The 17,890-nt window shown below is 40.7% G+C and overlaps 1 protein-coding gene across 4 annotated transcripts in view; it reads right to left on the bottom strand.

Moving 5' to 3' along the window:
* LOC110525371 (small G protein signaling modulator 1) overlaps window positions 1-11,166 on the bottom strand; it is an 81,795-nt gene extending 70,629 nt beyond the window's left edge. For 2 of the 4 annotated variants that reach the window (XM_036979501.2, XM_036979504.2), the window contains exons 1-2: window positions 10,807-11,166; window positions 10,640-10,680 (exon numbers count right to left, since the gene is read on the bottom strand). In XM_036979501.2, the coding sequence (XP_036835396.2) occupies window positions 10,640-10,680; window positions 10,807-10,813 (48 nt within the window). In that variant the 5' untranslated portion in view covers window positions 10,814-11,166. The remainder of the gene's footprint in view (window positions 1-10,639; window positions 10,681-10,806) is intronic. The other 2 variants (XM_036979502.2, XM_090237103.1) reach the window with 1 other exon arrangement.
* Window positions 11,167-17,890: the final 6,724 nt, after the last annotated feature.

Here is a 17,890-nt window from a genome sequence, read left to right as displayed (position 1 = left end):
CTTTCTCTGCCCTTAACCTTGTTCTGAACACCTCCAAAACAAAGATCATGTGGTTTGGTAAGAAGAATGCCCCTCTTTCCACAGGTGTTATTACTACCTCTGAGGGTTTAGAGCTTGAGGTAGTCACCTCATACAAGTACTTGGGAGTATGGCTAGACGGTACACTGTCCTTCTCTCAGCACATTTCAAAGCTGCAGGCTAAAGTTAAATCTAGACTCTTTCACCCCAGCTGCCAAAGTAACCCTAATTCAGATGGCCATCCTAACTATGTTAGATTATGGAGACGTAATTTATAGATCGCCAGGGAAGGGTGCTCTCGAGCGGCTAGATGTTCTTTACCATTCGGCCATCAGATTTTCCACCAGTACTCCTTATAAAACGCATCACTGCACTCTATACTCTGGAAACTGGTCATCTCTGTATACCCATCGCAAGAACCACTGGTTGATGCTTATTTATAAAACCCTCTTAGGCCTCACTCCCCCTATCTAAGATATCTACTGCAGCCCTCATCCTCCACATACAACACCCGTTCTGCCAGTCACATTCTGTTAAAGGTCCCCAAAGCACAGACATCCCTGGGTCGAGCGTCTTTCTAGTTCGCTGCAGCTAGTGACTGGAACGAGCTGCAACAAGCACTCAAACTGGACAATGTTATCTCAATCTCTTCATTCAAAGACTCAATCGTGGACACTCTTACTGACAGTTGTGGCTGCTTTGCATGATGTATTGTTGTCTCTACCTTCTTGCCCTTTGTGCTGTTGTCTGTGCCCAATAATGTTTGTACTATATTTTGTGCTGCTGCCATGTAGTGTTGTCATGAGTTGCTAGCTTGCTATGCTGTTGTCTTTAGGTCTCTCTTTATGTAGTGTTGTGTTGTCTCTCTTGTCGTGATGTGTGTTTTGTCCTATATTTAAAAAATAAAATAACATTAATTAACATTAATCCCCCCAAAAGGCCTTTTGCCTTTTGTAGGCTGTCATTGTAAATAAAATGTTTTTTTAACTGACTTGCCTAGTTAAATAAAAGGTACAAAAGCAATGAAATATATGATAAAGGTGATGACTTTGGTATTTATTTATTTTTCCTCATTTGAATTGTATAGTTATTTGGTTTGTTGTATACCTGTTTGTATCTCAGAAGACCATATCCTTAATAATATCCATCATATTTACTTCATAAACACTAATTATACTAGCTTGACTGAACATAGTACAGACACATAGTACAGACATATAGTACAGACATATAGTACGACACATAGTGCAGACACATAGTACTGACACATAGTGCAGACATATAGTACAGACATATAGTACAGACACATAGTGCAGACACATAGTACTGACACAGTACTGACACAGTACTGACACATAGTACTGACACAGCACTGACACATAGTACTGACACATAGTACTGACACTCACTACAAAGTAGTTGGGAAAGGGTATGGGAGCTGGACACACAGCAACCCAGACCCCCGCTGCTGTCGGAGATCACACCTACTGACTCAAGGTAGCTGGGGAATGGGTAGGCGATTCAGATAGTAATAATGATGGCGCTGATCATGATGTTTCCACTACCTCTATAATGAATTGCTGTGCTGTAAACCCACACTTGAAAAACAATACAAATATTAGTACAAAAATAATAAAAAAGGAACTAAATGTGTTATTCGAAAAACAATACAAATATTAGTACAAAAATAATAAAAAAGGAACTAAATGTGTTATTCGTAATGTACTCCTGCTGTCGGAGATCACACCTACTGACTCAAGGTAGCTGGGGAATGGGTAGGCGATTCAGATAGTAATAATGATGGCGCTGATCATGATGTTTCCACTACCTCTATAATGAATTGCTGTGCTGTAAACCCACACTTGAAAAACAATACAAATATTAGTACAAAAATAATAAAAAAGGAACTAAATGTGTTATTCGAACCAACACGCGCGCGCGCGCGCACACGCACACACGCACACACACACACACACACACACACACACACACACACACACACACACACACACACACACACACACACACACACACACACACACACTATAGCCCTCAGTGTGCTAGCTAGTGTATAATGTTCAGACTGCCCTGTCCTGATAGATCTGCCACTCTCTCCAGACCCTGATTCAATGAGGCAACCCGAGGCCTTGAGAGCAAATCTGTCTCATTTGTCTGACATCACTGATATGGTATCGGACCAGTTGACTGGCTGGAGATATTACCTTCCATCTTTTTATTTTTTCCCACACACACAAAGTAGGTTTTGGTGCGTTAACCTTTGTGCTTCAATGTATTTCTCTGGAATGGATTACAGGATTGTCTGTCCCCTATAAACATTTTGAAGCAAAGCTTCACAGTGTTGTAATGTACTCCTGATACTGTAGTTTTTCTTTAAAACATTTCAATTAAAAGCATACATTTTATACAAAAGTGAAGTAGCTCTGAATACCCAAATCCCCTTGTTTTCTCCCTGAGTCCTCCCCATCCAGGTGCTTTTAAAGCAGGAAGCAGTCATTTCAAAGGAAGCACCTGCTTTTCTCCCACAAGGCTACTGACGGAGAGAGCAACAAGAGAAAACAACAACAACAGAACCCTATAATAAAACTAGCCCTGATTGCACTCGCTCTTGGGTGCCCGCCATCTGTGAGTCACTCCAGGCAGATTGAGATCTGAAAGGAAGCGTTAGCCGTTGACTATTATGGCTGTTATCTTTAGGAAACATTTTCAAAATGCTTTTGTCAATTTGAACATTGAACATATAGGGTAGATATTTTCAATATGCCTTCAGAAATACTACTACTACTACTAATTATTATTATTATTACTACTACAGTACATGGTATTTATATTGCGCTTTTCTAGGACCCAAAGTCGCTTTACATAGTTTTCTGAAAAGTGAAAAATACTGGTGACTCATGAAGTAAGCGAACTGAGACTTGAAGTGTGTAATGAAGTGAAGTGTGTAAGTACAGCATATATAAAATGTTGCCCTTTGAAAGCATTAAAATAGAAAAAATATATACCGGTTACAAACCAATCATGATGCAGTGTTGACTTGCAATTGGTTGTCTGAGACCACTGTCTTGTCAGCTACAGCAATGATGATGAGCCACAAACACGACTCATGATGCCATCACGATAACAATAGCAATCCCAAAGCCTGATCACACACACACACACACACACACACACACACACACACACACACACACACACACACACACACACACACACACACACACACACACACACACACACACACACACAGACACACACTTGGGATTTAATAACTGTTCATCATGAGCTTCATCATGAGCACACAAGCCTAAGATTACCATGCGCACTGCCAAGCATCGGTTGGAGTTGAGTAAAGCTCGTCGCCATTGGTATATGGATCAGTGGAAACAAATTCTCTGGAGTGATGAATCACGCTTCACCATCTGGCAGTCTAATGGACGAATCTGGGTTTGGCGGATGCCAGGAGAACGCTACCTCCCCGAATGCATAGTGCCAACTGTAAAGTTTGGTGGTAGAGGAATAATGGTCTGGGGCTGTTTTTCTTGCTTCAGGCTAGGCCCCTTAGTTCCACTGAAGGGAAATCTTAATGCTATAGCATACAATGACATTGTAGACGATTCCGTGCTTCCAACTTTGTGGCAACAGTTTGGAGAAGGCCCTTTTCTACTTCAGCATGACAATGCCCCCGTGCACAAAGCGAGGTCCATACAAAAATGGTTTGTCGAGATCAGTGTGGAAAAACTTCACTGGCCTGCAGAGAGCCCTGACCTCAACCCCATCGAACACCTTTAGGATTAATTGGAACCCCAACTACGAGCCTGGCCTAATCGCCCAACATCAGTTCCCGACCTCACTAATGCTCGTGGCTGAATGGAAGCAAGTCCCTGCAGCAATGTTCCAACATCTAGTGGAAAGCCTTCCCATGAGAGTGGAGGCTGTTATAGCAGCAAAGGTGGGACCAACTCCATATTAATGCCCATGATTTTGGAATGTGTTCGACGAGCAGGTGTCCACATACTTTTGGTCATGTAGTCTACTTTAACCTCTGCGAATCTGTGTACATGACAAATAAACTTTGATTTGAAAAGTAAATGTGCAAACTGCAGGGCACGTCACTTCTTTCAAGTCTTACTAGTTCTATCCTCCCATCAGTCAGAATCTGGATCCCATCCAGCCATCACAGAATCTAACTGGTGAGATGTCTTAGCAGACAAGCTGCAGGTTTCTATGGTGACAGCACGAGTCACATTGTCGCCTGAGCAGAGTCCACAGCAGCTATCTCTGAGAGATAGAGTACGTCAACAAGCCCATTCATAACACAGATAACTGGTATCACGCATAATCATAAGGTTCACATTTCCCTTCATCAGCATAGGAAACAGTTAGGTGGAGGGATACAGACAGTTTAATTTCATAATTCCAGAACAATAAATATGTTGGACCCTGGAAACTGTGCATATTGTTCTTTCCCAAAAAGTTGAAATGTCATCCTTATGTGCACGTTTGAGGCTGGAGTCCTCTTTTCTAACATTTCTCTTGTATGACATTTAGACAAAATTGATTTGGTACCCCTATGAGCAATAATACTTTTGACAGCTAACAGCAGCCTTGTTTATGCCCAAAGGACAAGATCAATTCCATGCTGAAACAATGTGAATCTTTACTGTTGCGTTCCTCAAGGGCTGGCATCATTAGATGAGGAGCATTCAGTACGTTCTCACTCAACTATCACTCTACATCTCTGCTGTCACAGGGTGGACAATATCATATCAAACCTGGCAACCCTCCACTACCGTGTAATGGGGCTTGGATAGAGCAGAAGCAGGATTTACACAGTCTTCACATGAACTCCTCGTCTACAGCCACAATCAGAACAGAGGGAAGACACACCATTTCTCATCCCCATGGGCTATTATAGTGAAAAACAACTTGCACAATCATGTCAGCCTTACCAAGAATACATTTTAATTCGCAGACGCTCTTATCCAGAGCGACTTACCTATTACTCAGGCATACTCCTGCATGGACTGTTCCAGATTTTATATGACAGAAAATGGTTGTAGGTGGCTAACATCTGTTGACAGTTCCTACGGTGCATGTTTAGAGTGAATGACTCACATCATACTGAGAAGTGATAGTCTTGAGACAAGACTGATGAATTCATTCACATTAAAATTAATAGGGTAAAAAGGTAGTTTAACTAATTACTATTTTGTAGTATATATTATGAATCTGCCAACACTAGTAATAACCATTGTTTATTCACAAAGCTTGATAACACATTCCCCTGAGTAAAACAGGTTAAATATGCAAAACCATGTAGCTATGGGAACCCGGGTGATTACCTCATTATCAATGACAACAGAGGATTTCCTTTCCTGTGATCCGTCATGTGTCTCACCCAGGTAATAACACACTTTTTGGCTCAAGGGCTACATCGGTTTTTCGAGCGCCACACAGATTTGTTTTTGACCATTTTTCCAAATCTATTGCGAGGCCAGAAAAAGGGCAGTTATTTGAAAATATATACAGTACCAGTCAAAAGTCTGAATACTTATGTGAATAAGGTATTTAAGTTTTTTTTTTATTATAAATTTGCAAACATTTCTAACAACCTGTTTTCACGTTGTCATTATGGGGTATTGTGTGTCGAATTCTGTTTTTATTTTATTTAACCCATTTTAGAATAAGGCAGTAACGTAACAAAATGTGGAAAAGGTGAATGGGTCTGAATACTTTCCGAGTGCACTGTTTATACACTACTGGTCAAAAGTATTTGAACTCCTACTCATTCAAGGGTTTTTCTTTATTTATACTATTTTCTACATTGTAGAATAATAGTGTAGACATCAAAACTATGAAATAACACATATGGAATCATGTAGTAACCAAAGAAGTGTTAAACAAATCAAAATATTGTTTATATTTGAGATTCTTCAAAGTAGCCACTCTTTGTCTTGATGACAGCTTTGCAAAATCTTGGCATGCTCTCAACCAGCTTCATGAGGTAGCGGAAGTTAATTTGTGGAATTTCTTTCCTTCTTAATGCGTTCGAGCCAATCAGTTGTGTTGTGACAAGCTAGGGTGGTAAACAGAAGATAGCCCTATTTGGTAAAAGACCAAGTTCATATTATGGCAAGAACAGCTCAAATAAGCAAAGAGAAACGACAGTCCATCATTACTTTAAGACATGAAGATCAGTCAATGCGGAACATTTCAATAACTTTGAAAGTTTCTTTAAGTGCAGTCGCAAAAACCATCAAGCGTTATGATGAAACTGGCTCTCATGACGACCGCCACAGGAAAGGAAGACCCAGAGTTACCTCTGCTGCAGAGGATAAGTTCATTAGAGTTACCAGCCTCAGAAATTGCAGCCCAAATAAATGCTTCATGGAGTTCAAGTAACAGACACATGTCAACATCAATTGTTCAGAGGAGGCTGCATGAATCAGGCCTTCGTGGTTGAATTGCTGCAAAGAAACGTCTAATAAAGGACACCAATAATAAGAAGAGACTTGCTTGGGCCAAGAAACACAAGCAATGGGCATTAGACCGATGGAAATCTATCCTTTGGTCTGATGAGTCCAAATTTGAGATTTTTGGTTCCAACAGCCGTGTATTTGTGAGACCAAGTAGGTGTACGGATGATTGCCGCATGTGTGGTTCCCACCGTGAAGCATGGAGGAGGAGGTGTGATGGTGTGTGGGTGCTTTGCTGGTGACTGTCAGTGATTTATTTAGAATTCAAGGCACACATAACCAGCATGGCTACCACAGCATTCTGCAGCGATACGCTGTAAATGTGCTAGTCCAATGTCACATTGATTATGCCTGCACATCATGGTTCACTAGCAGCCCCAAACATCTAAAGAATAAGCTACCAGCCAAACAAGCTTGTAAGAATTGTACTAAAACTCTCCCCTGATACTCATCTAGAGATTGAGCATGTTTTACTTTCTATCTATGTAATTATATATGTATTTATGTAAAAAATAAGGACCACAATGGAAATAAGTCCCCGATTTTATTGTGCAATCCCGGTCACTTTAAAAAATATTTCTGTTTATATGTATTTTTTTAACTGACAAATAAAGTCAATCAATCCAAACTGTGCAGCAGCCAATAGATGAATGGGAAAAGACATCCGCTACAAAACACCAAAAAGTTGAATTACATTCGGAGAAACCTTCGATACTGGGTAGGAATGGATGTATTTTCTGTTTGTCAAGATTAACATAGTCTACCTTGATTTGGACCAGCCCCTCTCCACCAGTCAATTTCCATATGTCCCTAAGTAAGCAGCCATGCTAAAAAAGGTGACTGATAGAGAAAAGAAAATGAAAGATGAGCCGTTGTCCTCTGTACTCTACTCTTTCATGAGTGTGTAGCTCTCTCCTTATGTAAACACAGGTGTTTTGTGACGTGTGTATGTGTGTAGCAGAGGGGAAGAGAGAGACACAGGGAAAGAGAGAGTGATAGAGAGAGCACCAAGATACACCCAGTATGGGCTATTCTTAAGCATGCTTCTGTCAATGAAGCATATTGTTCTGGCCTACACTCTTATAAAAAAGGGTTCTTCGCCTGTAGGAAACGCTTTTTGGTTCCAGGTATAACCTGTATAGCACTTTTTTGTGTGTAGACCCAGGTACACAAAGTGGAACGTAACCAGTTAGTAAGGGAGAGCTTTTCAGCATTCACTGCCAAGCCACCAAACAAACAGTACCCAAGCTAAGAAATTAGAGAAATAATTAATGAATACAAACAGAGTGAATACATCTGAATCACTATCATTACTGGCGTATATGTCCGGGTGAACATTCCCTACTGCATCGTATTTGTGATGGGGCAGGTAGCCTAACGGTTGGGCCAGTAACTGAAAGGTTGGTGGTTCGAATTCCTGAGATGACTAAGTGAAAAATCTGTTGATGTGCCTTGAGTAAAGCACTTAACCCTAATTGCTCCTCTAAGTTGCTCTGGATAAGAGTGTCTGATAAATTACTAAAATGTACATTTGTTGGTGGTATCCTTCATTTGACATAGTTTCTTACAATGCATGTAGCCTAGCAGCTGAATGTTCATTAAGCTAAACGCTCAACAGATGGCCACTGCCTTTGTCCTTTATGCCTACTATTTGCATTGAAATGGCAAAAAAGAAAGCTTTTATTAAGTCACTTTTAGTGACTCAAGTTCCATTTCCTTTCAGCAACCTCTTGTGCAGGGTGCTCTACCTCTTACCATAAAGACTCTCTTCAGAGGATATCACCCTGGCGTAAGATATCTTTTCATCTGTGCTTTAAAAAAATAAAATAATAATCTAAATCCGTTTACTTCCATTTTCACTCCAATAGTTGCTACTGGGCAATCATATCACTGACTCAGACTATTCTGTGTGCCTCAGAGGTGTGCTGGAGAGTCTAGCAATCATATTGTATAATTGGAGAAACACAGACTGCTCTGGTCATGTGATCCGTCTTCACTCCACTGCAGTTTATTTAAAAATCAGCTACAATGTAAGCGCTGAGCACTAGGGAGCTAAACCTGGGGGGGATCCTGAGGAAAGTGAATCTCAGTAGGCTCTCTTAACACAGGCAGGTTTAAATACAGGGTTGGTCTGTACTCTGCTGATAAGGCTGGTGACAGGCATTTATGAAGATCAGGAGTAAGTGACAGGAGATTAAATCTCTCTTTCATTCATACCCAGACATGGACAATTTGATGTCTTTGTGTGCTTGACACAAGGTCTTGCGCTTTTATGAGACCAATAAAGATAAAGTCTGAGTCTTCCGACAAAACCGAACAATCACTTCACAAATATTCCCTGAAGACAGGAGAGGAAAATAACTTTATTTCTCTGATCCATTATAGGTCTACTACACCAAGTATGAGACGTTTAACAATCTGACCCAAAGACATCCTGGAAAGATTGAAATTGTTTGATGAAGAAGATGCTGAAGATGACAATAGAAATAGAGTGGGGGAAACCTCAGCCTCCACTTCAGAGTTGAGTGCAAGGAGTATTAATGTCTCTGAGGGGTTTTTGGCTTGGTTTGCTAACTACCTTTCTCAAAGAGTGCAGTGTATAAAGTCAGAACATCTGCTGTCTTAGCCATCCCAAGGCTCGATCCTAAGCCCCATGCTCTTCTCAATTTACATCAACAATTTAGCTCAGGCAGTAGGAAGCTCTCTCATCCATTTATATGCAGATGATACAGTCTTATACTCAGCTGGCCCCTCCCCGGATTTTGTGTTAAACGCTCTACAACAAAGCTTTCTTAGTGTCCAACAAGCTTTCTCTACCCTTAACCTTGTTCTGAACATCTCCAAAACAAAGGTCATGTGGTTTGGTAAGAATAATGCCCCTCTCCCCACAGGTGTGATTACTACCTCTGAGGGTTTAGAGCTTGAGTTAGTCACCTCATAGAAGTACTTGGGAGTATGGCTAGACGGTACACTGACCTTCTCTCAGCACATATCAAAGCTGTTCAATCTAGACTTGGTTTCCTCTATCGTAATCGCTCCTCTTTCACCCCAGCTGCCAATCTAACCCTGATTCAGATGAACATCCTACCCATGCTAGATTATGGAGAGGTAATTTATAGATCGGCAGATAAAATGTGCTTTACCATTCGGCCATCAGATTTGCCACCAATACTCCGCGCCTGTCCCCGCAAGAGGCCTTTTGCCTTTTGGTAGGCCCTCATTGTACATAATAATTTGTTCTTAACTGACTTGTCTAGTTAAATAAAGGTTGAACAAAACAAAAAAAGTTATTCACAAGATTTCACAACTGTGCAATGAGGTTAGGGTGGACTCTTTAATCCAAATGGGTTGATACATGTTTACTTAAAACTGTTAAAACTTGATATCGCATGTATGAACCCTTATTATTAAAGTGATAATCATTTATTTTACCGTTTTAGCGAATCTTCTTCTTAACCGTTTTAAAAATTCTCGAGTCGTTTTGGCTAGACATGTTTGGAGAATGTAGCAATACTTGTTGACACGGATTGTATCCATTAGCGGTGCATTAGGGAAAGAGCTCTGTGTTAAAAAACGTTTTGGGAATTCGAAAATTATCTAAAACTGCACTATACCTTTAAAATGACAAGCATTTCTATGCAACACTTCTTCAATTCTTCAACATCTATAGCTTATTTAGTCAGTATCATAATGAGATGCTAGTAAGACATTAGAGGGCGAATGTAGTCTTGCATGACTGCATTCTACAGGCTAGCTGGATTTCCATGACAGGACCCTCCCTATACATATATTATTTATAGTTCAACTATTTACCCTAACCCATAATTAAAGACTTCATTAGTTATAAGAATATGGTCAACTTCAAAATATATATTACACCTTGCCCTAATGTTAATCTTATTTGCGAAAATTGACAGCAAATACAAGAGTGGATGTAGTAGCCTACTATTTTCATAATATGTGCACACAAAAAGAAAATGGTAATAGTTACTGTAAAAGTAAATTAATGAACAAAAAACAAGCATAGCGTATCTACACAGGGAGGGAGTATTTTAGCCATACGCATAACCAAAGTGTTTGTTTCTCCTATTTGATAATTGTTGCAGACTGGCAAAAACACCCACCTCCTTCTTGACAGTGCGCAGCAGCTTCTGTCGCGTCTCTGCTTGTAAAACATAACAGAAAGGATTTCATGTCATTTCTTTTATAACACATTTCCTTTCACATTTACATCTTCAGCACATGATGGATATTGAATTTGGTTGTTCTATACGGTCCTGTGTTCTCTCACCTGCCATTGTGGTTGCTGTTGTTGTTGTTGTTTATGTTGTTGTTTATGTTGCTATGGAATCGGGTCCACTTTACGTAGCTCCTTCACACTGCTCCTGTCAGTTCAATGTGGCTGTGTGGAGCAAAAGAGCTAGACTGCGCTCGATACTTTACTCACACCTCTTAAAGCTACAGTAATCTCTTAAATTCGAATAAGTCTATATAGACTTTTTCCAGAAACGCAAGATAAAAATGATACACAAGAATAATAAGAGACTATTTTACACCTGTTTGCCGTGATGTTTCACATTTAGTTCTGCATTGTCTGTGAGTACAAGTCAAAGACAGTGCCATTTAGGCATAATGTAACCTATTCGTTATTGAATAGCCTGATTTTGTCCAAACAGGTGACGTATTCTTCACGAGGCCTTATAAAGTCAGGAGCATATCATTAACCATTCATTTCTAGAATCATTTCCATAATAATGAAGCATTCCTATAACTTTTATCATGGCTTCATCATATTCTTCATGCATATTTTCACATGTATGCCAGTTTTTACAGATGATGCACCATCATCCATAACAAAACTGAGAAGACAAAATAGCCAGAGACAGCAGGAAATACTGTATTTTCTGCATAGGCCTAATCATATGCATTGGATATGTTTGGACATTTGTCCTACACGTGCGTCTAGTTGTTTAGACACAAAATTCTAGGCCTACCATTTTCAAATGTCTCGTGTATCCATCCTCACCATATCCTGCAGAGAAGTAGACATCCGGAGCCCTGGCCTAGAGCACATTTTGTTACAAAATACACAAAAGCCTTCCCTCACCAATAAGATGTGTTGCTAAGCAACCCCCTGAAACATATTAGCAGAGCTAATTGAGCAGATCCAGTAGATTTGGTGTCCTGGTCTTACAGCCTCTTTCTCTGGGGTAAATGACACTATCATATACTGAGAAATCAATATTCCTGTTTAAAGACATTGATCTGGACTCACTGGGAATTAAACACTGCAATAAAAATCATCCTATCCATGTTGTTTATTCTAGACTTGAATAAAGCCGTGGTGGTTAGGAGGAGTTAAAAAAGCTGTGGACAATAGTGGTGTGAATGGAATCTTGTGCGTTGGGGATATCATATCTAAATTCACATATCCCATTTGCCTTCAGGTTGCAGAGTGGGGACACAACATTCTTTCATATAGATTAGAATTAATTAAATTACGTCACTTGAGGTGTGTGTATAGGAACAACTTCCTAATATTGAGTTGGACCCCCCTCAGTACAACCTCAATTAATCGGGGCTTGGACTCTACAAGGTGTCGAAAGCATTCCACTGGAATGCTGGCCTATGTTGACTCCAATGCTTTCCACAGTTGTGTCAATTTGGCTGGATGTCTTTTGGGTGGTAGATCATTCTTGATACACACAGAAAACTGTTAAGCATGAAAAAACAGTTCTTGACACAAATCAGTGCACCTGGCACCTACTACCATAATAATTCAGGCACTTACATATTTTGTCTTGCCCATTCACCCTCTGAATGGCACACATACACAATCCATGTCTCAAATGTCTCAAGGCTTAAAAATCCATCTTTAACCTGTCTTCTTCCTTCCATCTAAACTGATTTAAGTGGATTTAACAAGTGACATCCATAAGGGATCATAGCTTTCACCTGGATTCACCTGGTCAGTCTAAATCATGGAAAGAGCAGGTATTCTTAGTGTTTTGTGTACTCAGAGTACATTTAAGTAATAAGGCCTGAGGGGGTGTAGTATATGGCCAATATACCACGGCTAAGAGCTGTTTTATGCACGACACCATGCGGAGTGCCTGGACACAGCCCTTAGCCATGTTATATTTCCCATATATTACAAAACCCTGAGGTGCCTTATTGCTATTATAAACTGTTTACCAACTTAATTAGAGTAGTAAAAATAAATGTTTTGTCATACCTTTGGTATACGGTCTGACATACCACAGCTGTCAGCCAATCAGCATTCAGGGCTCAAACCACCCAGTTTATAATAAGGTATTTCAGACCATATACCATGGGTTTGACAAAACATTTAGTTGTACTATTTTTACTAATTACATTTGTAACCAGTTTATAATAGCAATAAGGCACATTGGGAGTTTGCTTCGTACCTAAGAACAGCCCTTAGCCGTGGTATATTGGCCATATACCACACCCCCTCGGGTCTTATTGCTTAATTATACTGTGCGGTTTCCACATGCATTTTGTTTTAGACACTCAGTAGCATCTCCTTTTATTATTACTCTGTCTTGTGGTGAAATGTTGTACCGTGATTCTGGTAGACTTAGATGCAGGGGTTCCCAAACTTTTTCACTCAGGCTGCCCTTTCAGTTTTGGGCAACATCCCCACCTCTCCCTGCGCGCACCACATATATTTCTATGGGCACAAGCACTGTTCATGACACAAACTGTTCACACCCCTCTTGTTGGCAGATTTTTTGTTGTTGTAAGTTTAAAGCTTATTTCCTGAAATTCTACACATTTTATCATGGGGCAGAAAAAATGTTGCCATTATAGAGCTAATTTTCTTGCACTTCTATACATTTTGCCATGTTTAAAGTGTATTCATGTGATATTCAAGTGACTCAAACACAACAAAATCTATGGGCTAAAAAAATAAGCTAAAAAACATTAGCTGGCATGGGCTTGTTGATTTCTAACAAGTTAATAATATCTCTCTAAGGTATACAATGACTGACATGACAAGAGGAAAACTGATGATGCACTACCCAATTTTGAAATTGTTGTCTGTGCATTCTACTATTACAACTTTCAATTTTTTTTTTTTTAGGGGGGGACCCCGCACCTCCCCGGCCGATCCCTCAGTTTGGAAACCACTGTCCTAGAGTACATGGATATTCCATTCCAGTCTTTACAATGAGCCCGTCCTCCTTTGGCTCCTCCCACCAGCCTCCTCTGAACTGCACTTATTCACATACAGGATGTAAAAGCACTGAAATGCTATCTAAGAGTACTAAAAACATTATTCATTCTGCATTTCCTTAAGAACAGTTCCTTTTGTAGGTTACAGCACTGTCTGTGCACTAAGGGTAATATACATACATTACCGTTCAAAAGTTTGGGGTCACTTAGAAATGTCCTTGTTTTTTAAAGAAAAGCAATTTTTTTGCCCATTAAAATAACATCATATTGATCAGGAATACAGTGTAGACATTGTTAATGTTGTAAATGACTATTGTAGCTGGAAACTGCATATTTTTTATGGAATATCTACATAGGTGTACAGAGGCCCATTATCAGCAACCATCACTCCTGTGTTCCAATGGCACGTTGTGTTAGCTAACCCAAGTTTATCATTTAAAAGGCTAATCGATCATTAGAAAACCCTTTAGCAATTATGTTAGCACAGCTGAAAACTGTGGTCCTGATTAAAGAAGCAATAAAACTGTCCTTCTTTAGACTAGTTGAGTATCTGGAGCATCAGCATGTCACGACCGTGTGTAGAGAAGGACCAAGGCGCAGCGGAGGTTGAGTTCCACATCTTTATTTCTAAGGGAAACTTAAGCAAAACAATAAAGAAAGAACGAAACGTGAAACACAAAACAATATCCCACAAACAACAGGTGAGAAAAACAGCTACTTAAATATCCCCAATTAGAGACAATGATTACCAGCTGCCTCTAATTGGGAATCATACAAATCACCAACAAATAAACTTAGAACACCACATAGAAAAATATCATCTACATCACTCCCAGTCACGCCCCGACCTGCTCCACCATAGAGAAACAATGGCTCCCTATAGTCAGGGCGTGACAGTACCCCCCCCCCCCCCCCCCCCCCCCCCCCTAAAGGTGCGGACTCCGGCCTCAAAACCTGAAACCAAATAGGGAGGGTAGGGGGGTGATTAGTGTCGGTGGCGGCTCTGGTGCAGGACGAAGTACCCGCTCATCCCGCGGATCCACCAGCATCGGGGGAGGCTCTGGTGCGGGACGAAGAACCCGCTCAGCTCGCGGATCCAATATCTTTGGTGGTGGTTCTGGTGCGGGCCGGAGAACACGCTCATCCAGCCTGAACACTGTGCCTGAACTGGATCTCAATGCCGAGGAAGGCTCCTGCCATGGAGCGGGACTGGACACCAGCCCTGGCCTGGACATCGGTGCAGAGGAAGACTCCTGCCATGGAGCGGGACTAGACGCCGTGTCTGGACTGGGCATCGGCGCAGAGGAGAGCTCCTGCCATGGACAGGGTGTGACACAACATTTGTGAGTTTGATTACAGGCGCAAAATGGCCAGAAACAAATAACTTTTTTTCTGAAACTCGTCAGTCTATTCTTGTTCTGAGAAATGAAGAGAAATTGCCAAGAAACTGAAGTTCTCATATGTCCTGTCTCTCTGCAGCGCTGTCTTAGGCGTCTCACAGTACGACATTGCATTTTATTGCCCTGGCCACATCTGCAGTCCTCGTGCCTCCTTGCAGCATGCCTAAGGCACGTTCCCGCAGATGAACAGGGACCCTGGGCATCTTTCTTTTGGTGTTTTTCAGTCAGTAGAAAGGCTCTTTAGTGTCCTAAGTTTTCATAACTGTGACCTTAATTGCCTACCGTCTGTAAGCTGTTAGTGTCTTAACAACCTTTCCACAGGTGCATGTTCATTAATTGTTTATGGTTCATTGAACAAGCCTGGGAAACAGTGTTTAAACCCTTTACAACGAAAATCTGTGAAGTTATTTGGATATTTACCGATTACCTTTGAAAGACAGGGTCCTGAAAAAGGGCCGTTTCTTTTTTTGCTGAGTTTAGTACCCGCACAACACCAGTCTCAACGTCAACAGTGAACAGGCTCCAGGATGCTGGCCTTCTAGGCAGAATTCTAAGAGCGTGCAAAGCTGTCATCAAGGCAAAGGGTGGCTATTTGAAGAATCTCAAATACAAAATATATTTTGATATGTTTAACACTTTTTGGTTACTGCATGATTCCATGTGTTATTATTCTACAATGTAGAAAATAGTAAAAATAAAGAAAAACCCTTGAAAAACCCTTGAAAAACCCTTGAAAAACCCTTGAAAACCCTAATTCAAGGGTTTTTCTTTATTTTTATAAAGAAATATATATATATATATATATATATATATCTAATTATTTTCTTCTTTTTTTACATTTACGTTTTGATTGGTGAAATCGTTAAACATTTCATGGACGTTTTTGAGAAATAAATTGCAGAGTTGGCATTGTCCAGTAGATGGTGACAGTGTCATTGGAAATGATTTATTCAGGAAAGAAAGTGAGAATTTTTCTAGACCAAAATAGATCATGAATGCATAAATGTCATGCTAGAGTCATTCTTAAGTCATTAACGTTACAATGATTTCCTACTGCATCATTTTAGATTGCACCAAACAGTAGTTTCTTCTGTTTGGTGGGCCCATAATTACACTGAGTATACAAAACATTAAGAACACCTGCTCTTTCCATGACATAGGCTGACCAGGTGAATCAAGGTGGAAGCTAAATCCACTTCAATCCGTGAAGATGAAAGGGAGGAAACAGTTTAAAGGATGATTTTTAAGTCTTGAGACAATTGAGACATGGATTGTGTTTGTGTGTCATTCAGAAGGTGAATGGGCAAGACAAAAGATTGAAGTGCCTTTGAACAGTGTATGGTAGTAGGACCCGAAGGACATCCAGCCAACTTAACACAACTGTGGGAAGCATTGGAGTCAACATGGGCCAGCATCCCTGTGGAACACTTTCGATACCTTATAGAGTACATTCTCCAATGAATTGAGGTTGTCCTGAGGGCAAGGGGGGGGGGGGGGGGGGTGAACTCAGTGTGTATCATTTACTGACAGCATGGTAAGTGAAACTCTGTGTTTGGGCTTGTCTAAGGACGAGGACAGGTAGTACAGTAGATGTGATGGTTGTGGACTTGACTAAACCCTTGGTGGTGCAGCCCATTGGAGTGTAAACAGCATGAGTTCCCTCTGGCCCCTGGCTGCAGGTGGGGGGCCCTGGGGGGCCAACCTGTCAGCTAGATCAGGTGGTGAAAGGGCAGGCAGGTAATGTAGGATGACAGAGGAAGACGTGGACATTGCTTAGCAAGGCCATACACAGGCCTCCTACTCTGTGGGCCTGGACCATTTCTCTCTCATTGCCTTCCTGTCCTCTGAGGATGTTTGATTTCCCCACTAAAGCTTGGGCTTTCTATTCTCTGATGCCTGTCAAAATACCAAAGAGGAGACACATGCTTTACATCATGACATGTAGACATGTTCACATACTCGTTTTGAAGAGGGTCAAGGTGTGGTCACTTGAGTTTGAAATGAACACTGAGCTGGAATAAAGCCAGGGGAAAGCAATACTGTCTCAGATTTTGCAACCCTCTTCACTGGTAAGCCTGACACTATTTGGCAACTCTTAAATAACTAGGAAACTAAGAGTGTGAAATAGCCATACTTCTAGGTACTCTAATTTCACAATTTCAATAGACATTGAATGGCTCCTGTCAAAGTGGCTATGCTGGCGGTGAAATGTAATACCTCTTCTTGACCTATTATTATTATTATTATTATTATTATACCTCTTCTCAGCCTCAAAAGGACAGCGTTCTTCTTCCACTAAATTCTGGCTAATGAGATATTAATGAGAGTTATTATCACGTTGTAATCACAATTACTTATTGTGTGATTGTTTTTTTCTACCGACAGCATCAAATCTGTAGTGTGCCTTTAAAACTGGGATTCCCTTCCTGGGTTGACTCACTCATTACTGTTGCTTTAGATCATGTAGTAGCCTTAATGCCATGCCAGAACTTCTGCCTGACTACACATTGTACCAGCTCCCATTCGCTTACTCATGGATGGGAGGCCCATCAATTATCACGCCATCACAGTGCTCACACCAGCACAATACACAAAGCACAACAGGGTTGTATTCATTTAGGCACACAAGGGGAAATGTTTTAAAGCTTTTAGCAATGTTTCAGTCTGTTTTCTTTTGTTTGGTACCTAATGCCCTTTAACCTCATAGGAATGCAGCCAAATGATGCCTTCACCTGTCTGTAATCCCCTGTAAACCCCGGCTGACTACAGAACCAG

This window comes from Oncorhynchus mykiss, chromosome 6 (assembly GCF_057628025.1).
Source record: "Oncorhynchus mykiss isolate SJ-2025 chromosome 6, ASM5762802v1, whole genome shotgun sequence".
In the NCBI taxonomy this organism is placed as follows: domain Eukaryota; kingdom Metazoa; phylum Chordata; class Actinopteri; order Salmoniformes; family Salmonidae; genus Oncorhynchus; species Oncorhynchus mykiss.
Note: the sequence above shows the minus strand (reverse complement) of the source record. Positions and strands in the feature narration are given on the sequence as shown.